Genomic DNA, 20,164 nt, shown 5'->3' with positions numbered 1-20,164 from the left:
AATCACAACTCCTTGCTTACACGCTACATATCACGTACTCCTCTTGTCCTTTTCTCCTGAATGATGAATTAAATAGATTCTTACACTCCAACTCCGGTTCCCTCTCTCGCCATCCCTTATTCTTCAGCTTTGCTTAGCGGTATTGGTGAAAATGGTCGAATCTTTGGTCGATATGCGACAGCAGGGCATCTGGCGGCGCAGCTCGTCGAACGTCGTGTAGTGTTTCCCGCTATCCTCGAGTATCAGATACAGGAAGCAGTTGCTGATGACGAGCGTTTGCAGCGAGGGGAATCTGGCCGGTATCATATCCAGCATCGACACTTCCTGCGTAATAGACATACAATGAGAGAGAGGAAGGATGCATTAAGTATGTGCCCCTGGCAGACGTTCTCAAGAAGCGGTTTGCATTATACACACCGACACGATCGTGTCCATTACCAGCCGCTGTAGCTGCGGCACCGTCGGACAGTTCTCAAACACGGAACTCGAAACGGACATGTTCTCGATGACCAGGACGCGCAGTTTCGTCAGCAGATTCAGATGGAGAAGCGCGTTCCGATCGAGCTCGTTGTCGAAGTGTTGCAGGCACAGGAAGGATAGGTTGGTAAAGGTGGCCGCTATTCTTGATCAACAGTGTTTGATCCTTGGTCGTGTTGTTGTAGTACAGCGTCGTCAGCGTGTCCAGCTGCGTGGCACTAAACAGGCAGAGCTGCTTGTAAGGCATCACGAGTGTCTGCAGACAGGGTAGATGTAGCCGCTTGGAATCGTCCATTCGCTGGCATCCCTCTAGATTAAGGTACTGTTGAAGGGGAAAGAGTGTGTACTATTAGTAGACATTACCCAAGACGGGGGGAATAACAGTGATGCCACTTACTTCCAGTCCCTTAAACCCGTTTATCAGCTCGCTCACTTCACTAACCAACTTGAAGTAGTTGATGGTGAGCGCTTTCAGCGACTTAGCGTACGCAAACATCTTCAAAAAGTCAATGTCGAAGATGTTGCAGATGTCGACGATGCGGAGCGTTTCCAGCCCGACGATGGTTTGCGCGAAAATGGCCTCCCGCTCGAGCGGTCGCAGATGGACCGGCGACACGCTGTACGCAATGTATTTGTCATTTTTGAGCGAAATGTTGAGCGTCTTGAGCGAGCGAAAGTCGCACCGGAACAGCTTCGCAACGTGGTCCTTCGAGATGAACGACACCTTCAGCTCGACCAGCTGCGCCGAGATCGTCCCTATCAGCTCCATCTCGCTCGGGTAGCGTACGGTCAGGTGCAGCGTGTGCAGCCGTGGCGTGACTAGCTGGCAGACCGAACTTTGGTAGAACGAAATGTTTAGCTTCTCCAGGGACGCACTGTCGATGAGCACACCGTTAGTCAGGCCCTCGTTGGCCGATATCTTCAGCTCGGTCAGGTGGCGCAAGTTCGGTATGTTGTCCACCACCAGCCGGCCAGCCGATGCTCCGACCGTAGAAACAGTGACAGCGAGCGGACCATGGCGCTGCCGCCGCTAAACGACCGCCCGATCGTGTCGAGCAGCTCCTCCGTGTCGAACATGGCGTTCGAGTAGAAGGCGATATTTTTTCTGCCGATTCAGCAGCTCCACCTCGACGCCGGAGAAAAACTTGGCCTTGTTGTAGTTGTACAGCACCAGCTTCTGGCCGCGCAGATAGTGGTCCGAGTTGATGATGGCGTTCCAGCGGCGGCACACCAGCGACACCCGTTGCCGATCCTTCCATGGCAGGTAGTCGAATATGGAACACAGCACCTGTGGGGGTGGGGTTGGGGAGAAGAAAGAAAGCACACAAAGCATTTAGGCCGATTCGAAGCTTTAAAATTACTCACACAACCAAACGGCGCCCAATTAATTGCGCACCACTTTTTTTGTACAGCCACACCAGGTTAGTGGCGTTGGCTTTCTTACCTCATTTGGGAAGGAGTTAAAATTCATTTGCCTTCTCGGAAAGCTGCTGGTGGTGGTGGGTTGTGTCCTGCAAGAAGGGAACGATTTGCTAAACGTAAACACGCAGTACACTCGTGTGCGGAGGTGGAGGTTCTCGGCGAAATTGTAAACACGTTACGAGGCGTTACCTAAAAGTAACGCATTTCGCGTTGTAAACATTGGACGACTTGACGTTTCCCATTCGTTTTGAAAGACACGTTTCACCAAGGTGTGTATGGGGCGGGTGGGAGTTCGTTAGCAACGAAATAATTTGTTTAACTTTTTGACCACCAAATTAAGCGGTTTAAAAGTATTTTTGTGAGTTTGTGAATGATTCGACCAGCAACACCTGCCTTACCTTTTTGGACCATTTTGGAAACATTCTCATTAAGGTTCAACGACCGAAAAGAAGTCAAATAGTAGCCATTTCATTTTCTTTTTTAAGCCATTTGCAACAGCTACATTCCTTTAGCAAGAATATATCCCTAAAAATATCAACAAAAACGTACAGCATCGAGAGGTTTGTTGGGCAGCTTCGTTAAGTTTCACACCAACGGTGGCGCTATCACCGTTTCGGTTGCTTGGGCTGTCACTTCACCCCACACACGCACACAAGTACAGACAGCGGGGAATAACAGTTGCCACACATCGCACAGCGGCAAAACCGACGGCATCGCACGGCGAGCGCAGAAAGATCCCGTACACGGCCAGACACACAAAAACGCGTTTCCCCGTTCTGTCGTGCTTGGCTATTCTGTTTCTAATCGTCCTCACTGTTCCGTCGATCTTCCTCCTCAAGTGTTTCCGCGGTTGCGTGTATCGTGTTGTGTGTGTGAGCGCTTGGCGTATCCGCGACGGTTTTTTGTGACGTTTTCGTGTGTGCGCTCAAGTCGGGGAAGCGATGCTGTCGCGTGTGTGCGTATTCACGAGTACGGGTTACGATTCACACCTGCAGCTGTAAGTAGCAGCAGCAGCAGCAGTACGGTGATCCGGTGGATATTGGTGTGTGGTATTCGCGACAGTACCGCGAGCAGCAGCAGTTGATGATTTCGTAAAGATAAGAGGTCTCCCCTTATTGCGTACGTGTGTGTGTGTGGTTCTTATCGGCCACAGTGAACCCAGAGATATCTGCGACCTAAACCGCTCAAAAGTGCAAATCGAAAAGTGCCTCCAACTAGATGAAAGTGTGTGCGACGACGACACGGTGACAGACGACAGAGGAAGCAAAAAAAAAAGTCCGTCTGTGTGCGAGTCGGGGCCTACTGCGTGGGCAACACACAAAAAAGGTGCTCAGTGTCCCGTCCGTCCCCCCAATCCAGTGAAGATAAAGTGTAAAATTCATATACGCGCTCGTGTGTATGTGTGTGTGTGCGACGTGTGGTATTTGTCTCGTGCGCTCACATCTGTTCCGTATAAATAGAAAAAGTAGGCGAAAAACACCGGGAAATCATTCTGTGTGGAAACGCAAACGAGAGCGGCCCGAAAATGCCCAAGTTTTATCGCACCGAGATCAACAAAACGGAATGGGAAGTTCCGGAAAAGTATCAGGTGCTGACCCCGGTCGTAGCGGCGCGTACGGCCAAGTGGTAGGTGTCCATATAATTGGAGGGGTTAATTATACAGTCTTTGATGGATGGTAGGGAGTTTACAATCGATTGAGTTTATGATTATTTGATCGCCTTGTTCTCACCTCGGAATCTCGTGTTTCTATTGGTAAATTGAGCAGAAATTGTTATTAGTTCCTTCAACCAATCATGTGTAACCTTTCCTTTAATACGGGAAAGATGAAGTAAACAATATTTAAAAATTATATCTCAATAAACAAACCATCTTACTTGCGTTATCGGTCGTAATTGTAGTTCAATTGCAAACTAATTACCCGAACGCACCTAAATTTATTCCACCCCTTACGGTAAGCCCCCCTCAGCGATGTAGCGATAGAAGAAAAAACTGAATATTAAACGCATTTTTAATGACTGAAAAACTCGTTTCGTACTCGTCATTCATCAATCGTGTTGCGCATTAACGTGTAAAAGGGTTGCAAAAGGGCAGCCTAATGAGGCAATTTTATAAGGCTGTTTTATCTTTATTTCGTGTTTTACCTGCATAGTATACAAAACAGTTCAATAATCAAGGATATTCATACCTTTTCCTTATTGTAATGCAGCCTAAAAGCATCTACGTCACCCATCGAATGATTGGTCGTCCCACAGGCTTCACGAAATGCCATCAAAGAAAAAGGCTTGAATGATGTTGATGATGATGATGCTGTTTCCCTCTCCCGAATTCACCGCATTCGATGATGATGTGCGTTGCTATTTGCACAACGACCCAAACCGGTTCGACGTTGTTGCGGTCACAGTTCCTTTCGGGGTGGGAGGGGGGACTCATATAACACCCGGTTCCAAAAAACCATCTAAACTACGCATACAAATGAACACTATTTTAGCTGTCATGTATGCATTATTCTAAATACGTTGATGTCTGGCTCAATACCCCGACACATATTGAGGAGCCTGTGTTTACTGTGGTTACTTTGATTGTTTAGTGTGCATGAGTGTGATGCAGTTGTTTGGTGCACACAGTTTTGGTCCGTCATTGCTGTCATCATTTCCAAATTCAGCCCGTTAATCCCTCGATTGACATGTCTTCGCTCTTGGAATGTATTTTAAATACAGCAATTAAGATTTTTAGCACCCGAGAGCTTACCCCCACACAGGGTTCACAGAACGTAGACCAAATTCTCAGCACAAATCGTGTGAAAAACTGATCTTTTTTTTAAAAAAAAAAGCATTCAGCCAAGAAGCAATAAATGACCAACATGCCTATCCAGCTTCCATCACGATCACGACGAAAGTGTGACAAGAGTGGCCGTTTTGATTCTGCTGTGTACCGAAAGTCGCGCCCTCCCACCCCGTCCTGTGGCAGTGGGTGGGCGGCAGCAACAACAGCTCTACAACAACACATGAATGGACGAAACAGCCGGATTCGTTTTATTCCGCTTTACTACGTTTGGCCCCCGTCGTGCCCTTCTTTTTGTGTTTGGTGGTCCGTTTCCATTACAGCACGATTCGTGATCGTGCCCGCGAGCCATAACACATGGTGTCGTCATTCCGCCGCGCGTCCACCGACAACAGCACAGCATGTGGGTGGGTGTGGGTGCCGAGTGGGGCGGGGAGAGATTCTTCCTGCCTCTGGTGTGTAGTAGTAACCTTGAGAAAAAACAATCAAACGACAAACAGCCCACCTTCTGTTTTGAGAATGTCACGAATAGAAGGAGGAAGCACAATTGGAATGGTATGTGGCCGGGCGGATGGACAGAAATTGGAATGAATATTGTAGGACAAAAGTTTAGATTAAAACCAACGACACAGCGGTTATCTTTTTCGAGAATATTTCAAGCTAACCAACGGCATCGGTGGTTGGGGGCGGCTGTTTGCATCACGCGCCACTCGCAGAATACTTTAGATATCTCATTGGTATTCACCAGATAAGATTAGATACCTTGTGCTACAATTCCACCTGCCCCTTCCCAAGGGGTGGACCGAGTGGAAGGCGCAACCGAGTTCGAGATGAACTTGACTTTTGCTGTCGAAAGGTTTTCGTTTTATATGTTGCAAATTACAACAAGTTTGTTATACTCTTTTTTCCCATGTACCTCTTTCCCTCTGGGTCGAAGCTTTGACTCCTTAGACTCGATTAGAGAATAATAATTCCATTTCCCATTTGCCCCCAATGACCCCCTCCAATGATGGAAGGAAGGGGAAGGCAAACAGACTCACCGACTTGATAAGAAATCGTTTGCGATGGCTTTGGGCCAGTGTTGGTGCAAACATTACATGTGCAAAGGGCTTGTTGTTTATTGCATTTTATTTATTGGTAAATATTGCGTACCAACCGCTCCCCTTGCCTTCCTCTAATCGCGGAAGCGTTTCTGTCGCACCCATTTTCCGCCCCAAAATACCCAGCCGTTTATGAATGAGAGGCAGCAGAGTTTTGCTAATGTGATAGCGAGCCCCAGCAGCTTGATAATGTGATTGATATGCTCGCCAAAGAGAGTGTTGCTTATTGGTGTTAATTTGAGGTTATTTTTTTCATTCTCTTTTGACCACTGTAGGTGGTGGGAGCTCAGAATCGGACCTACCCCGTGTTCGGAATTAATTCCGGAACCGATTCCGGGGCCGAATTTGGAGTCGACTCCGGAGTCGGATTCCAAATTTGATTCCCGTTTTGATTCTGAAATCGGAATCGGGTCCGGATTCGTAATCGACCTGAGAATCGCTACTATCAATACGTAGCATCATTGGACCCGCACGTCTATTATTATGGAGATGCCGAAACCGACTCAGATGCCGAAGCCGATTCCGTTTCTGGAGTTGATTCTGGAATCGATTGTGGAAACTGATCGATTGTGGAACTGACGGACCTACTATCTGCAATCAATTTCGTCGAAAACTTCATTTTTCCCATCGCGAGAGACCACTGTCGATCACAAATGCCCCCTTTTCTTTGCATACCTTCTTGCTTTTTTACATTAACGGGTAAAATAAGTTTCATTTAGACACATTTTCGGTGCTCAATTTTCTCGCCATAGAATTAACTGTTACGTCGTTTTTCCGATTGACTCACTCAATCATCCAACACGCAATAATACGATGGACGTAACATCTGGTGACGACGATTTGTGCATCGTAGGCACACTCGCATGTCATTGCAGCACCTTTCCACCCCCCTGCAAAACCGCAAAACACCCCGAGGTTACCCGGTCAATTTGCTACAATTGAGTGCAATTGATACGACGGCGTGCTCTGCTCTGTATGTGTATTTGAAGGAAAGGGAAAGGAGGGTACAAGGGACTACGACGTGTTGTGGGGTAGATTTAAGAAGGTTTGCATGAAAAAAAAGGGCAAAACAAAAGCTGATCGTAATTACGTCTCGGGGCCCCCTCTGGTGCATTGTACACAGGTGCAAAAGAAATTGAACGTCATTTACACTTTAAACCGCATTTCGCAATTATCCAACGCCACACAGTACGCCACTGTATTGATTTCCCTCGCCCGCAAAACATTATGATTTTTCCCGATATAGGGAGAGATTTCCACCAGCTTTGAACGCGCCCACCCGCCCGTTTCTATCGTAAAGGAAACGGAACGCGTTTGGTACGAGGAAGGTGTGAATAATTAGCTGCAGTAACACTCTGTTTTGTTTCGGCTTGACGACTGTGCTGGTTGCTGGTGGCGGATGTGGCCAGGTTCATCTTTCCCCTTCAGCCACCGCAGAGAGACACAGAGCGAAGGATGGGGGTTTGTGAAATCCTATAAATAACACGAAACGGCTGAACTAACGTATAAACAAATGCGCGATACTATCTTTCCTAACGGTTGTGTATATTTTAGCCTTCCTTCCTTACCCCTCTAAGTCGGGGTGAATGATGTGTTGCGACTGCGGCCAGATAGGCAGAGAGAGAGGGGGTCATAGGCCTCACAGGTACAGACAAAAACCTCCCCATTCTGTGACCGGTACTTTGGGTGCTAATTGTCTTCCTCTGTGTGTGTGTGTGTGTTTTTGAGTAGTAGAAAAAGAGCTGCAATCCTATGCGAATACGATTATGTTTGTTAAAATTGGCGACAGAGGAATATTTGAAATATTTTTGCACACACTCAGGTTTGAGCCAGTAGTATTAGTGGTAAGCTTTCGGGTCACTCGCGCTGCTGCCAACAAAGCAGCAAATTCCACCACAACCATATGATACTTCTAACGACAAAAAGAATGATGGAAGAGGAGAGATGATCATTAAAATGAATGACCTTGTTGGGTTAAAACTTTTCGCGCCCTTTTGAAGCATTAGAATTGAAGAATACTATTGAGTGACATTGAAGACTACAGTAATGTGTTTTTAATTCTCAGCGGATGAGACATCCCGAATTTTTCACCGTATTTTAATGACACCTGGCGAGGCAATTTAATCACAATTACCTATTATACTGACATGCAAATTATACTGACATGAATCCTTAAAAATCAATCATAATGAAAAGTTGGTAATTGAAAAATGAGTTAAATTGAATTTAATGCGAAACATTTAGAAAAGGATATTATTCATCATGCATGTTGTACAACGAGGAATCAGTATAAAACCACCAAAAAGGTGCGCAAGGGAAAGATTAGAACCCGTAGCAAACACTCGGTTTGTGGCGGTTGCTAAGAAAAATCCACCAAAAGCCTGAAAAAGTCATTAAAACTCCTCAATTTTGTTTCCGTCAATGTATATGACCGTCTGACCATTCGAACATTTTATTGATTATTTTCTTCTTCTTCTCTTACCACTCTCTCTCTCTCTCTTTCTCTCTAGCTCGGCCATGGACACGGAGCACAACGTGAAGGTGGCAATCAAGAAGCTGGCCCGCCCGTTCCAGTCAGCCGTCCACGCGAAGCGCACCTACCGGGAGCTGCGCATGCTGAAGCACATGAACCACGAGAACATTATCGGCCTGCTGGACGTGTTCCATCCGGGGGCCAACAATACGCTCGAATCGTTCCAGCAGGTCTACCTGGTGACGCACCTGATGGGCGCCGACCTGAACAACATCATCCGCACCCAGCGCCTGTCGGACGAGCATGTCCAGTTCCTCGTCTACCAGATCCTGCGCGGCCTGAAGTACATACACAGTGCGGGAATCATTCACCGGGTAGGTTCACCGGCGCCCTCAAGTCATGCAAGTCATAAATCAAACAAACACACACACACACACACACACTTTTCTTCACCCCTTTCTTTCTTACACGTCGCTCGAGGCGACGTACGTGTACCGTTGCGTGTCAAACTAAAATGATGTAAAAGTGATTTTATGGTCGTCTCTCTGCGTGTGTTTGCTTTAAATGACCGCAAGACTGAAATTAGACTGTCCTCGAGAATGTTGGCCGGGGGTGAAGGTGCATAAAATCGATCAATTTCGTTTTACCTACACAACAACAACAAACCCACCGGCCGCCCTTCAGCAGCAAACACATAATATCCTCTAATTGTGTCCAGCGGTCAGCATGTCGAGGCTAATGCTCTTTCTCTCTCTCCCCCCCCCCCCCCTCTCTGTCTCGCCGTAGGATTTGAAACCGTCCAACATTGCCGTGAACGAGGACTGCGAGCTGAAAATACTGGACTTTGGGTTGGCCCGCCCGACCGAGAACGAGATGACCGGCTACGTCGCGACCCGCTGGTACCGGGCGCCCGAAATTATGCTCAACTGGATGCACTACAACCAAACGGTGGACATTTGGTCGGTCGGCTGCATCATGGCGGAGCTGCTGACCGGCCGGACACTGTTCCCCGGCACGGACCGTATCCTTTTACTGCAAAGCAATGCAAACCTTACACACAGACAGACACACATACCCTCTTTTTGTTTTGCTTCATGGTTTTAGTTCCATTTTTGTTTTGTTTTTGTTTTGGAAAAGCTTTTGTGTTAGGGGGGTTTGTGCAATTTGTGCGTGTTTACTAACATTACTAACACACATTTACCATCTTGCGCGGTGTTATTTGGTCGTTAGTGTTTATACAAAATTGTCTGTATTTGTTTAACGCTGTCCAAACTCCTTTGTTTTCGTTTCCCCTCCAAAAAAAAAAAAGAAAAGCCACTTTACATTTCCCTTTTGCTTTTTGTTTAAAAAAAATCAAATATTGTCACTAATGCGTCACTAGTGTCTAGCTTTCCAATTTCTCTCCATTCCAATATTATATCATATATACTGCGGGAGCAAAACCAAAACCATTTTCGAACGTGATTTTCTTTGACTTTCTTCCCTCCTACTCTCGCTGTGTGCCATTCGGGCATGACTTCCATTATTTTCTCTTTTTCTCGTTTTTTTGTTGTACTCCCAATCGCCCACAACCTCTCAAAACTTGATTCATCTCCTGCCCAGACATTCACCAGCTAAACCTTATCATGGAGATACTCGGCACACCGAACGATGAGTTCATGGCGAAAATCTCCTCGGAAAGTGTGAGTAATTGTAAAACCATTTTTGTTTTGTCTCTCTGACCCTTTTGTGTATTGTTTTCTTACTCTTATTTTGTAGTTTAATCACTTTCTATAATACTATTACTTCTGTGGGGGAGCTACTCAATACAAAGGGGCCATGCGTTCTTGCTACTCTAACCCTCCCTCCCTTACATGTCGTTGTAGGTTGCTAAACACTCTGCATACGGTTGCATTACGCTTCATTAATTACAATTAACCATAAGAACCGAAAGCAGCGACAACAGAAAAGGTCACACAGACGGTTGAAAAAAAGCAGCAGTACTATATTTAGTCGAATGTAATCGAAGCCCCCGCTACACTACTGTGTGTCTGCACTTTGTAATTGCCACCCCCCAAAGTGTGGTGAGGCTTTCGATCAAGTACATCCACTAGTGAGCCAATAGGCTTCGTTTTAAGTGATATGGAGCAGTAGCAATAGAAGAAGAAGAAAAAAAACCGGGTGCATTCATTACCGCAACACGTCAAGCGTGATTAGAAAAACGCTCTTTTTTGCGCGTACTGCCCCATATGATACTGCTGGGGTGACTCAAAACCTGCGCGTTCGCTCGCTCGCACAAGTGATGGCGACACTTGCTTGCCCCATTGATGGTCGTCAGCGCTCTAGCGAGACCTGCGTCGTCCGAAGGGTGCAAAAGTACTCACACAATCTGTCCAAAGGGTGGTGACAGATCAAAAACGACCACGACGGAGAGGTGTGTGTAGCTGTTTGATATGGAAGTTTTGGAGCTGTGCCTAGGCCACAGTGTGTGCCAGATAGTGGGTTGAAAGCAGCCATGTTGCGATTGGTTTCGACTGCCATGATAAGGTGTAGGGGGTGACGACGGCAAATCGATTGCTTTCAGAAGGTTTTTTAGTTGTATTGTGAGCATTTTGCTTCCTTTTTAATTGTTGGAAGCTTCTTAAGAGGCTTTTTTCTTAATGAGACCCAATGTATAGAGCTGACATTATCACAATAAGAAGGGTAATCGCGTCATTTCTTCCCAGAAAGCGTGTCTATTTGAATCAATTGAACTTGTCTTGTGTACACAAACGGGCGGAGCCGATTGAATTTGAAACACCGATGTGCATTCGTCACTGATTGACTTGACCATTATTATCTGCTCTCTCTCTCTCTTACTACTACAGAATGTGGAGAGAATGGAGACCTTTTAGCTTTTAATAGGCATTGCGTTCAATTTGAACAACATTCTACAAATTCTTGCACGTTTTACCGGCTCTCCAAGCGGGCCACGAACGGATTTTTCTGCTACCATTTGTTGCTGCTGCTGCTGCTGCTGCTGCTGCTGCACTCAGTTAATTTCATTTGATTCGTTTCACGACAGTCGTCGTTTCTTGTTGTAAGAAGTGCCTCAACACAAGAATGGTGAGAAGGAGATGGAAAGGGTTTCCTGCAAGCACGAGCGGGGGGAAGCTGTTTATGGGGGTTTCCCGCCTTGGCATTAGCAACAAGTTACTGTAAACGGCCACAGACGGCTTCCTTCCCCTTTCGCGTCTGTTCCGACTGTTCCGAATTGAAACGCTCTCGTTCCTTATTATCAGGGCAAAGACACAGGGGGGAGAAGGAGGAGAATCGCAACTATTCGACACGGCGGAATGTCCACACCCCACACAACACCACCGGCAAAAGGAAGGCCTGGACTATGTTGGTATGTGTATGTGTTTGTTGCAGCACACCACGCGATGGTTTCTTCTTATCATCAGTTCGCATCCATACCGCGGTAACACTTGAACAAACAGCCGGTCGGGTGCCTCTCCCCCCCTTTTCGGGAAACCAAGAAGGAACGGGGCGGGGGTTGGTGTGTGCACGATCGTCTTGATTAAGTTATTATCTGCCGTCATTACATGCCGTTTGGTTGTAGGCTTTTCTCATCGGACCTACATGGTATGGTTCGTTTGCCAATTCTGGGGCTTGGGCCGTTTGGGGTAGCGGGTAGAGGAGCATACATACAAAAACTTGTCCACTGTGAGACTATGTTGCCTTCGTCGTGGGGTATGGTGGTCAATCAGGTGAACGTGAACATCGATTAGACATACCGATAGGCGACGTGAACTCCCAGAGGAGAAGGGAAAAGTATGGATCGAGAGAAAGAAGTGGGTATTAAAACAGCATCATTGAGATAGCTTCATGAAGAGTGCAAAAGTAATGTTTGAAAGTAGTAGTTTATGGTTGATTGTCGTTGCAATCTTATGAAAAGAAGTAAAAAGGTGACTGGCGATCATTGCCGAAACCCGGGATTGAACCGGGGACCTTTAGATCTTCAGTCTAACGCTCTCCCAACTGAGCTATTTCGGCAGGTGGGGGGAGGGCGGACCATAGTGGTACTGGTGAACACGTTCTAATGCGCTCGCGTTCGTTTTGTTCAGGTGCAAACACATCGGGATATGACAACAGTTGGCAGGGTTTGTGATCTGTTGTACTATTTGTGTAGTGTAAAAATTGATTTATATTATATTAACTAACAGCATGATGATGGAAATGATAAAGCTTGTTAACGAATAATGCATGTAAAAACGTAGCTCTTAACAATAGCAATACTAACATATAAAATTAAAGTAATGACAAGGGGTTTGGTATGGAATTGCTTACGCGTTAAAACCCAACTGTTCGTAAACGTTAAAATGCTCGTTTTTATTTCGAACCGATATAAATATACCTAAAATGGAATCGACAGTCGGCTATAAAGGCTAAATTCTGTAGAATGCCGCCTGAACGACATTGTGCCGGATTCTAATATGAACCCAATTTCATACTTTTGGCAATCGCGAAAGGTTTATTAGATAAAAACCGATGTCAAAAACTACATATCCTAATACCTCAAGAAAAAGTTCTGTACCTGGGATGGTGGTGGTAGAATATAAAAAAGAAGTTGTGATATTCTGTGCCGAAACCCGGGATTGAACCGGGGACCTTTAGATCTTCAGTCTAACGCTCTCCCAACTGAGCTATTTCGGCAGGTGGTGGGAGGGGCTTCCATGGAATTCATGGTGGGTGAAATGAAATATAAAAGAACCCATTGTGCTCGTTCTTTTAAACGTGAGGGCACTATGTTACAGGAAGCACAGAGTTACCGTGCCATCACATACGAAAACACACTCCTCTGCATAAAGCACAGCGACAGTTTTATGCTGCTCGAATATATTAAATAACTCTCAAAGTTCATATAAAATTAAAATATAGTACACACCAATATCTATATCCAATACCAATACCAATACCAATATTTAATAGTTTGTCGTGAAAAGTGGTACATGTGTCTGCTAATAAGCATAATTGTGAACATTTGGAATGGATGAGTATGAGTGAGTCATCTACTTACTGCTTCTGAAGGGCTATAGTATAGTTGTGCATGTCTGTTTTTGGCTCTTATGTGATGTGATCTCTTTTTTAAATCGTAGCACGGGAAAATTGATAAAAAACTGTAAAACTGGACACAAATCGAGTAAAAAAAAGTGGATTCGCCTGCCGAAACCCGGGATTGAACCGGGGACCTTTAGATCTTCAGTCTAACGCTCTCCCAACTGAGCTATTTCGGCTGGTTGGAAGGGAGGAATCTCATGCAATACAAGTTGCGCGATAGTGTTTCGTTCTCTTTCGCTTCGCATAACTGTACTGCAGGAGTTCGCTTCAACTATACACATTACCCCCCACGGAATGGAAACTCCTCTTTTTATTCTTTACCCATCTTAACCAACTCCATAAGTTTGCTGTTTTCCACATACTAACCCGTTTATCTTTCGAGTTGAGCATGTTTATATTTTATGCTACACAAAATGATTCCCTCTAAATAAGCATGTTACGTAGAAACCTTAACTTTGGAACCAAACATAATGATGGATGGTGCTCTATGTTTTGCTGCTGCCCGCCCGTCTGCTATCGTTTGAATCAAACGCGTAACTTTTTTTTGGAAAACTGATGACGATGAACAATGAATGAACTTGCTTTGTGCGTGTTTGTATGCGGGGTGTGGTGTGGATATTCAACCGCAGATATTGACCATCTGACACGCGTTATGTTTTTCTGCGGTACGCCGAACGAAGAACTGATGCAAAAAATCACCAGCGAAGAGGTAGAGCTTCGAACATGTTGCTTTCCTTTACGATTTTCAGCTTACGTCTTAGTCGTATAGAATTTAATGTAACCTTCTGAAACTGATTTTGTGTTGAACCCTTTCCGTACATTTGCAGGCCCGTCATTACATAAAATCGCTGCCGAAAACGGAGAAGCGCAACTTTAGCGACGTTTTCCGCGGTGCCAATCCGCTTGCCATCGATTTGCTGGAAAAAATGTTGGAGCTGGATGCGGATAAGCGGATAACGGCCGAACAGGCCCTTGCTCATCCGTAAGGAGCGGTTTTTTTCACAGAAGAACAGAGAACTTTACTATTCTACTCACATCCACTCTTTATTTGTTGTATGATTTTAGCTATTTGGAGAAGTATGCCGATCCGTCCGACGAGCCAACCTCATCGCTGTACGATCAGAGTTTCGAGGACATGGACCTGCCCGTGGAACGGTGGAAGGGTAAGAGAAGATTTATATAGTAGAAAACCACTTACTCGAGCCTCCAATGTCATCTTTTATTCCTTTATTTGCACGTGTCTTTTTAGAACTGGTCTTCAAAGAGGTACTTAACTTTGTCCCGCAGCAGCACGCACATATTGGCGGTGAACCTCAAGCGTAATTCCAGAACGAGATCAATCAGTAAAAGCCCAACTAGCTTCAGTGAAGGCAAAATGGTAATGCACAGACCACCACATAATGCAAAATATACACGCGAAAGGACACGCGGTTGTCCATGAAAGGGTCTAGTAGAGACGAAGAAGACAGGAGCGGAGGGCTCAAACAGTGAATTACTGAATGCGTACTAAATGCTGACTTAGAAGCAAGGTTTGAGAATGGCAGTCTCTATTGAGCACATGTATGCAGGGTTCACTTTTATAAATTTCTTCATAAATATTGTGCAATTGCGTAAAACGCTTGCCTTCTGGTGATGTGTGGTTGTGTGTTGCGTGTGGTGCAAAAGACGAAAAGAGCTAGTACGGGTAGCAGCAAGAGAACACGTAGCCTCTAGATACACAAATTGACGTGCACAAGTCCTTGTGTGTATGTGTGTGGTGTGTGATGCAACAGCTAAATACGAACATTTCTCCTCTGTTTAAACACCAACTAGTAAAGTAAGCAAATGCGACAGACATGAATGAAGATGGAAGCTAGCAAAAAAAGGGAATGCAAAATCCACCCTACAAAATCAGAATTTAGATCCTTGCTCACTCCCCCACAGGGCACATACCCCGTCCGTGTGTGTGTGTTTCAAGCTTTACTGTTGATGCCACAACAACAACAACAACAACAACAAAATTATTACAGTTTCGAGTTAGATTCAATGTTAATATACGTACGCGATAAATGGGTATGAGGTTCAAGGTGTAGTATATGCACGGTACGCTGGAAAGAGTAATGGTGGGAAAGAGTCGTTAGAGTCGTTAGAGTCGAAAGTGTACTTGAAGTAGTAAAAAAACGATAACAACAAACTTATTTGATACGAATAAAATTATCTACAAATTAACTATAGCTAAGGGTTTTATTTACGCAATCAATGTTACTGTTGTACTGGTGTTGCTGTTTTAAAGTGTTACTTGCTATGTATTAATTTCGGCTATGTTCGGTGCTCAAGAAAAGGTTATAGAAAGGTGATTTCTTCGGTGATAAGAAGAAAAGTATGAAAGCGTTTTAGCAAGAATCTACTATTTTGCAAGTATATAACGTACAACTTGAAAGAAAATGCATTTTTCTACAACAACGGCTGTATAAAGCTATGTGTGTGCAGTGCAAAAAGCATATATATTAAATACTAATGAAATGTGCTGTTCAAAAACGATATAGTCCAATCGTAATTAGTGAAATAACAAGCGAATTACGCATCAACATAAATATAACAACACCACAGTCACTGTACCGTATTTATGTACTGCTTTGAGCAGCCTCCTCTCAGCTGTGTTTCCGTAGTGTAGTGGTTATCACGTCTGCTTCACACGCAGAAGGTCCCCGGTTCGAACCCGGGCGGAAACAGTGACTTTTTTTTCTCTCCTGTTTTCTTCGAATGTCGTTTTTGATCTCTTCCGTTTTTCTCATTTACTTGTTACGCCATTCAATCAGAGAACACTCGCGTTTTTTTTTGCTGCACAAGGATATCTATGTTTTATTGTATCTCCAAGTGTCATCTAGTAATAAATACTATCTCTATCAGTTGATATTTATAAAACCTTCACAGGGTTTTGCGGATGTGTTAGCTTGTGAATAGGGGAAGAAAATAAGGTTCACATGATTTTTTGATAACATTTCTCCGTCGTTGTCGTCGTCCCACAACAGATCCTCCCAAATTGCTTTTCCAGGTTTTCATTCACCGTTGTCGTTGTCGGTCGTAGGTTGGAGTGTGTGTGTGATGCCCGATGGATTGAATGGCTGCGATTGATTCACACACTCTGCAAAGAAGCTATAACCACAATTTGGAGCATTTGAAGTTCATTAGAGATGCTCGTAACACAGCAACTTAACTGGTTGCTGCATCATATTGATTGCTTTAGATAGAATATTTGTTTATATTGTTCCATCTTCTTTGTTGTCTGAACCTACTCTTTTACATGCCTCACACGCATTTTCTTGATGTTTGAGGGCTCTACATTATTGCCTTTCTTGCACTGCAAAGGTTAGTTAGTGACCCGGATAAGGTTAGTATACATCGAACTACTTTGTAAGGATATAATAGTGCTTTTGCTTTGCTTGTTTGTACTGTCTGTTAAGCCTGTGGTTGTGTATCCTGTGTTAATGCCTGTGTGTTCTGGTTAGGAGCTGCCGTACACATCTCTACTCTTTGACGTCTAAAATGCACTGGATAATAGAGTGATAAGTGTGTGATAGAGATTATTAGGTTGTAATTTTTACTCATTTCCAACGGCAAGCAGCTTGCCGAAAGATTCCATCATGGAGCAAGGAGCTGCTTTCTTTTTCAGCTCTTCTCCTTCGGTGTTGGCTCCACCCGTACCCTTCAGCAGCCAGTAACCAGCAACACCGACGAGGGCTGCCGTTTGTATCAGCTGATAGAGGAACGCATTTTCCTGCTGGAAGGCGGCCATCAGCTTGTCCTCGCCACGAGTCATATCGTCCATATGCTTCAACTCACGTACAATGCGACGCTCAGAACGATTATCACGGGCATCAAAACGGCCTCCAGCTTGGTTCAGTCTATCGCTACGGGTTTCACGTCGTTCGGCTTCTTCGGCACGTTCATTGTTTTCCCGGCGTTCAGCACGACGTTCATCGGTCACTTCCTGACGAATTCGACGCTCCTCTCCGGCGCGTTCTCTACGCTCCTGGCGAGGCTCATCTTCACGACGCGCGACTAGTCGGTCCTCAGGGTCTACACGACGTTCGTCTCGACGAAGGCCTTCCTCGCGACGTTCTTCACGACGCTCCTCACGGCGTTCATCCCTGTAGCTCTCTCGGAGTTCTTCACGACGACCTTCCTCACGTATGTCCTCGCGACGTTCCAGTCTTCGATCATCTAACTGCTCTTGGCGACGGCTTTCGCGAAGTTGGTCCATACGTTCTTCCCTGTCTCGAACTCGACGATCGGCCTGTCGTTCTTCTTCTCGCATGTCCTCTCCACGTTCTTCCCGGTTGTTTCTTCGGTCATCTACACGGCGTTCTAGACGTCGGTCCTCCATCCTTTCCTCGCGACGGCCCTCTCGACCATTCTCCCGACGATCTTCTCTACGTTCTTGACGGCGACCCTCTCGGAGCTCTTCACGTCGTTCCTCCCGTCGTTCATCGCGGTTGTTCCGTTGGTCTTCAATGCTGTCTTCTCGGCGATCTTCACGACGTTCCTCTCGGCGGTCCTCACGACGTTCCTGTTCATCCAACCTATCGTCACGACGATCCTGGCGCCGCTCTTCTTGCCGGTCTTGTCGTCTATCTTCACGACGTTCATCTCGGTGGTTCTCTCGACGTTCTCGTCGTTCATCGTCACGGTAGTTGCTTCGAAGCTCCTCACGACGTTCCTCTCGTCGTTCATCTAACCTATCTTCACGACGATCCTGGCGCCGCTGTTCATCGCGATCTTGACGACGATCTTCACGAAGTTCCTGTTGTTCTCGTCGTTCATCACGATAGTTGTTTCGGAGATCCTCACGGCGTTCCTTCCGTTGTCCATCCAACCTATCTTCACGGTCTAGAAGACGATCTTCACGACGTTCCTCTCGGAGGTTCTCACGGCGTTCCTCTCTTCGCCGATCCTCTCCCAGGCGTTCCTGTAGTCTTTCATCACGGCGATCTGTACGACGGTTCTCCATACGCTCGTCAAGTCGATTTTCACGTCGTTCAGCTTCACGCCTGGTTACAGTCACGCCCTCCTCACGCCGCTCGCGCCCGACCAGCACACGATCGGTAGCCTCCCGGTTTGAAAGTTCTTCACGTCTAGTAGCGTCAACGAACCGCTCAAATCCGCGATGGTCTACTTTCATGCGCCGGCCCTCCGCCGCCTCCTCCACTCCCTGTCTGTCGACCCGATTAAACAGCAGCAGTCGTTGTTCCTGATCCTGATCCAAGCGATCGATACGTCGATCGGAATAGTATTGTCTTTCGCCGACATCATCCGTACACGCTTCGGACGCCAGGTTGCGGCGTTCCTGGGTCAGCGAGGCAACACTCTGCACGGTAGCAACTAGCCCGATGCAAACCACCATGAAGATGGTTCCCTTTTTCGCCATCTTCACGTATCCGTTCGCACTAACCATCGTTTGCTTTCACACTTTGCGCTTCAAGATGGAAATTCACAACACTTGATAGGTTTTGTTCAACACTTCAGCAGCTTAATCGGGATGCGTGTGTGCCCTTAGTGCTCTTACACATTCCAGTTGGAACTGACACTCCCCAGAGCATCGACAGCTTGCTTTTATAGGAATCCTGTCCGACGCAGGATGCTGACAAAGCAATATAAAACACCCGCAAACGATTCCATCGAATTAGGATGCTTGAAAAATTGCATTTAAACTCCAATTTCACACTTCACTGGTACGATGAATGGGGACCCTGTGCTCGGTTCGGTTCGGAGGCGACGAAATTCATTGATAAGTTGTCACACTCCTCGGCTGGCATGCGCCACAGCAGGGACATGTCGTGAGAAAAACCACAATCCCACAACCCACTATCACCAGCAACACAACGGTTCAAACGTGTGAATAGGATAAAAATGGGATGAAAATAAAAGAAAAACGACTTTAACGCTCGCTGTGCTGGTGGTGGCTGGCACGCGCCTGATAAGAAATGTATCATCCTCCCTCAATTGATTACTTTCCAATTGCATTACGATGACGTCACACCGGGTAGCGGCGTACGGCTTTTCCTCACTCGATTAAACACCACGCGGGCATGGCGGAGACATTGCGGCACACACGTTGTGCGGTTGTGTTGACCATGAACATGAAAACCATCTGGGGTCACCAGGAATTGATGAGATAGACCGCACCATCGATGTCCTGGCCTGCAATTGGTAATTGTACGATGCTGTAGGCTTTGTTTTGAAGAATATTCACAATTACGGTATTATACAAACCACACGCAAACACCTTCAAAGTTGAATGAGACTCACGCGCTTGAAACTCATCGGTGTGCGAGAATTAACGAGTCGTTCATGAAAAAAGAAATATGAGAGAGAACAGGTTTTCTATCAACTATGTTTCCCCCCTGTGTTGGGGACTCGACTTAAGTGACAAAATCAACATGCTTTCTCGCTCTCTCAAGTTTACTGATCTGTTGGGTAGAACGAAAAAGCATGTCGATTTGGTTAGTTGTGGTAGAGTGCGTTATCAAAAAGTGAGATTATAGAGGCCACCAATGTTTTGCCGATTTTTGCCAAATTTTTGCCGCCTTTGTCAATCTGTGCGATCACTTTCTGCCAGCGCGCTCAGTTTGATCTGTTCGTAGCGGCGTGGCACACGTAGAACGTGCCCCTCGCCTGTAAATTACGCTCTTTTAGTCAGTAGGGGTTGCTTTAAGAACTTCCTCACTATCTCCACCGCTGCGTGTCTCAACTTAGAGAGCTTTGAGCTTTGAGTCACTGCCGAATCGAACACCCTTCCTTCAACATCTCTGCGATAGTTTGAGAGCGTTTCTCCCAAAATTTGGGAGATTT

At 45.9% G+C, this 20,164-nt stretch overlaps 4 protein-coding genes and 4 non-coding genes across 10 annotated transcripts in view; 2 read left to right on the top strand and 6 right to left on the bottom strand.

Annotated features, from left to right (window-relative positions):
• Positions 1–233: 233 nt before the first annotated feature.
• On the bottom strand, positions 234–2,645 carry LOC121599922. Its single transcript, XM_041928073.1, has 6 exons — positions 2,449–2,645; positions 1,922–1,988; positions 1,553–1,765; positions 875–1,507; positions 418–799; positions 234–324 (listed from the first exon to the last, which is right to left on the bottom strand). The coding sequence occupies exons 1-5, from the start codon at positions 2,451–2,453 to the stop codon at positions 473–475; spliced, it is 1,245 nt and encodes a 414-aa protein (XP_041784007.1). The 5' UTR covers positions 2,454–2,645; the 3' UTR covers positions 234–324; positions 418–472.
• A 740-nt stretch (positions 2,646–3,385) lies between these two features.
• Positions 3,386–15,541, top strand: LOC121600500 (mitogen-activated protein kinase p38b-like). The gene is given in 9 exon segments (XM_041929153.1): positions 3,386–3,500; positions 3,503–3,525; positions 7,624–7,625; positions 8,292–8,628; positions 9,041–9,275; positions 9,857–9,936; positions 14,161–14,315; positions 14,399–14,496; positions 14,583–15,541. Coding segments are annotated over 9 exon segments (1,080 nt in total). The 5' UTR covers positions 3,386–3,424; the 3' UTR covers positions 14,657–15,541.
• On the bottom strand, positions 12,196–12,268 carry Trnaf-gaa. The gene has a single exon. It is a non-coding gene; the product is annotated as a tRNA-Phe (tRNA).
• On the bottom strand, positions 12,856–12,928 carry Trnaf-gaa. The gene has a single exon. It is a non-coding gene; the product is annotated as a tRNA-Phe (tRNA).
• Trnaf-gaa lies at positions 13,437–13,509 on the bottom strand. Its single transcript has one exon. It is a non-coding gene; the product is annotated as a tRNA-Phe (tRNA).
• Positions 15,082–20,164, bottom strand: part of LOC121600499 (phosphatidylserine synthase) — a 20,281-nt gene continuing 15,198 nt past the window's right edge. For all 3 annotated transcript variants that reach the window (XM_041929152.1, XM_041929150.1, XM_041929151.1), the window contains one exon: positions 15,082–15,420. The gene's annotated coding sequence lies outside the window, so the exon portion shown is untranslated. The remainder of the gene's footprint in view (positions 15,421–20,164) is intronic.
• On the top strand, positions 15,972–16,044 carry Trnav-cac. Its single transcript has one exon. It is a non-coding gene; the product is annotated as a tRNA-Val (tRNA).
• On the bottom strand, positions 16,647–19,179 carry LOC121600498 (trichohyalin-like). The gene has a single exon (XM_041929148.1). It carries the CDS (start codon positions 18,765–18,767, stop codon positions 16,914–16,916), a length of 1,854 nt encoding a protein of 617 aa, XP_041785082.1. The 5' UTR covers positions 18,768–19,179; the 3' UTR covers positions 16,647–16,913.

This window comes from Anopheles merus, chromosome 3L (assembly GCF_017562075.2).
Source record: "Anopheles merus strain MAF chromosome 3L, AmerM5.1, whole genome shotgun sequence".
Taxonomy (NCBI): Eukaryota; Metazoa; Arthropoda; class Insecta; order Diptera; family Culicidae; genus Anopheles; species Anopheles merus.
The sequence above is the reverse complement of the archived record's forward strand: the minus strand, read 5'-3'. Positions and strand labels throughout refer to the sequence as shown.

Bases quoted from the DNA above. Each gene is read 5' to 3' on its own strand.
- LOC121599922 (XM_041928073.1), bottom strand. The intron at 1,766-1,921 runs GTAAGAAAGCCA...CCACCCCCACAG, and splicing joins TTAACTCCTTCCCAAATGAG to GTGCTGTGTTCCATATTCGA. The intron at 800-874 runs GTAAGTGGCATC...CCCCTTCAACAG, and splicing joins ACGGGTTTAAGGGACTGGAA to TACCTTAATCTAGAGGGATG.
- LOC121600498 (XM_041929148.1), bottom strand. From the start codon at position 18,767: ATGGTTAGTGCGAACGGATACGTGAAGATGGCGAAAAAGGGAACCATC.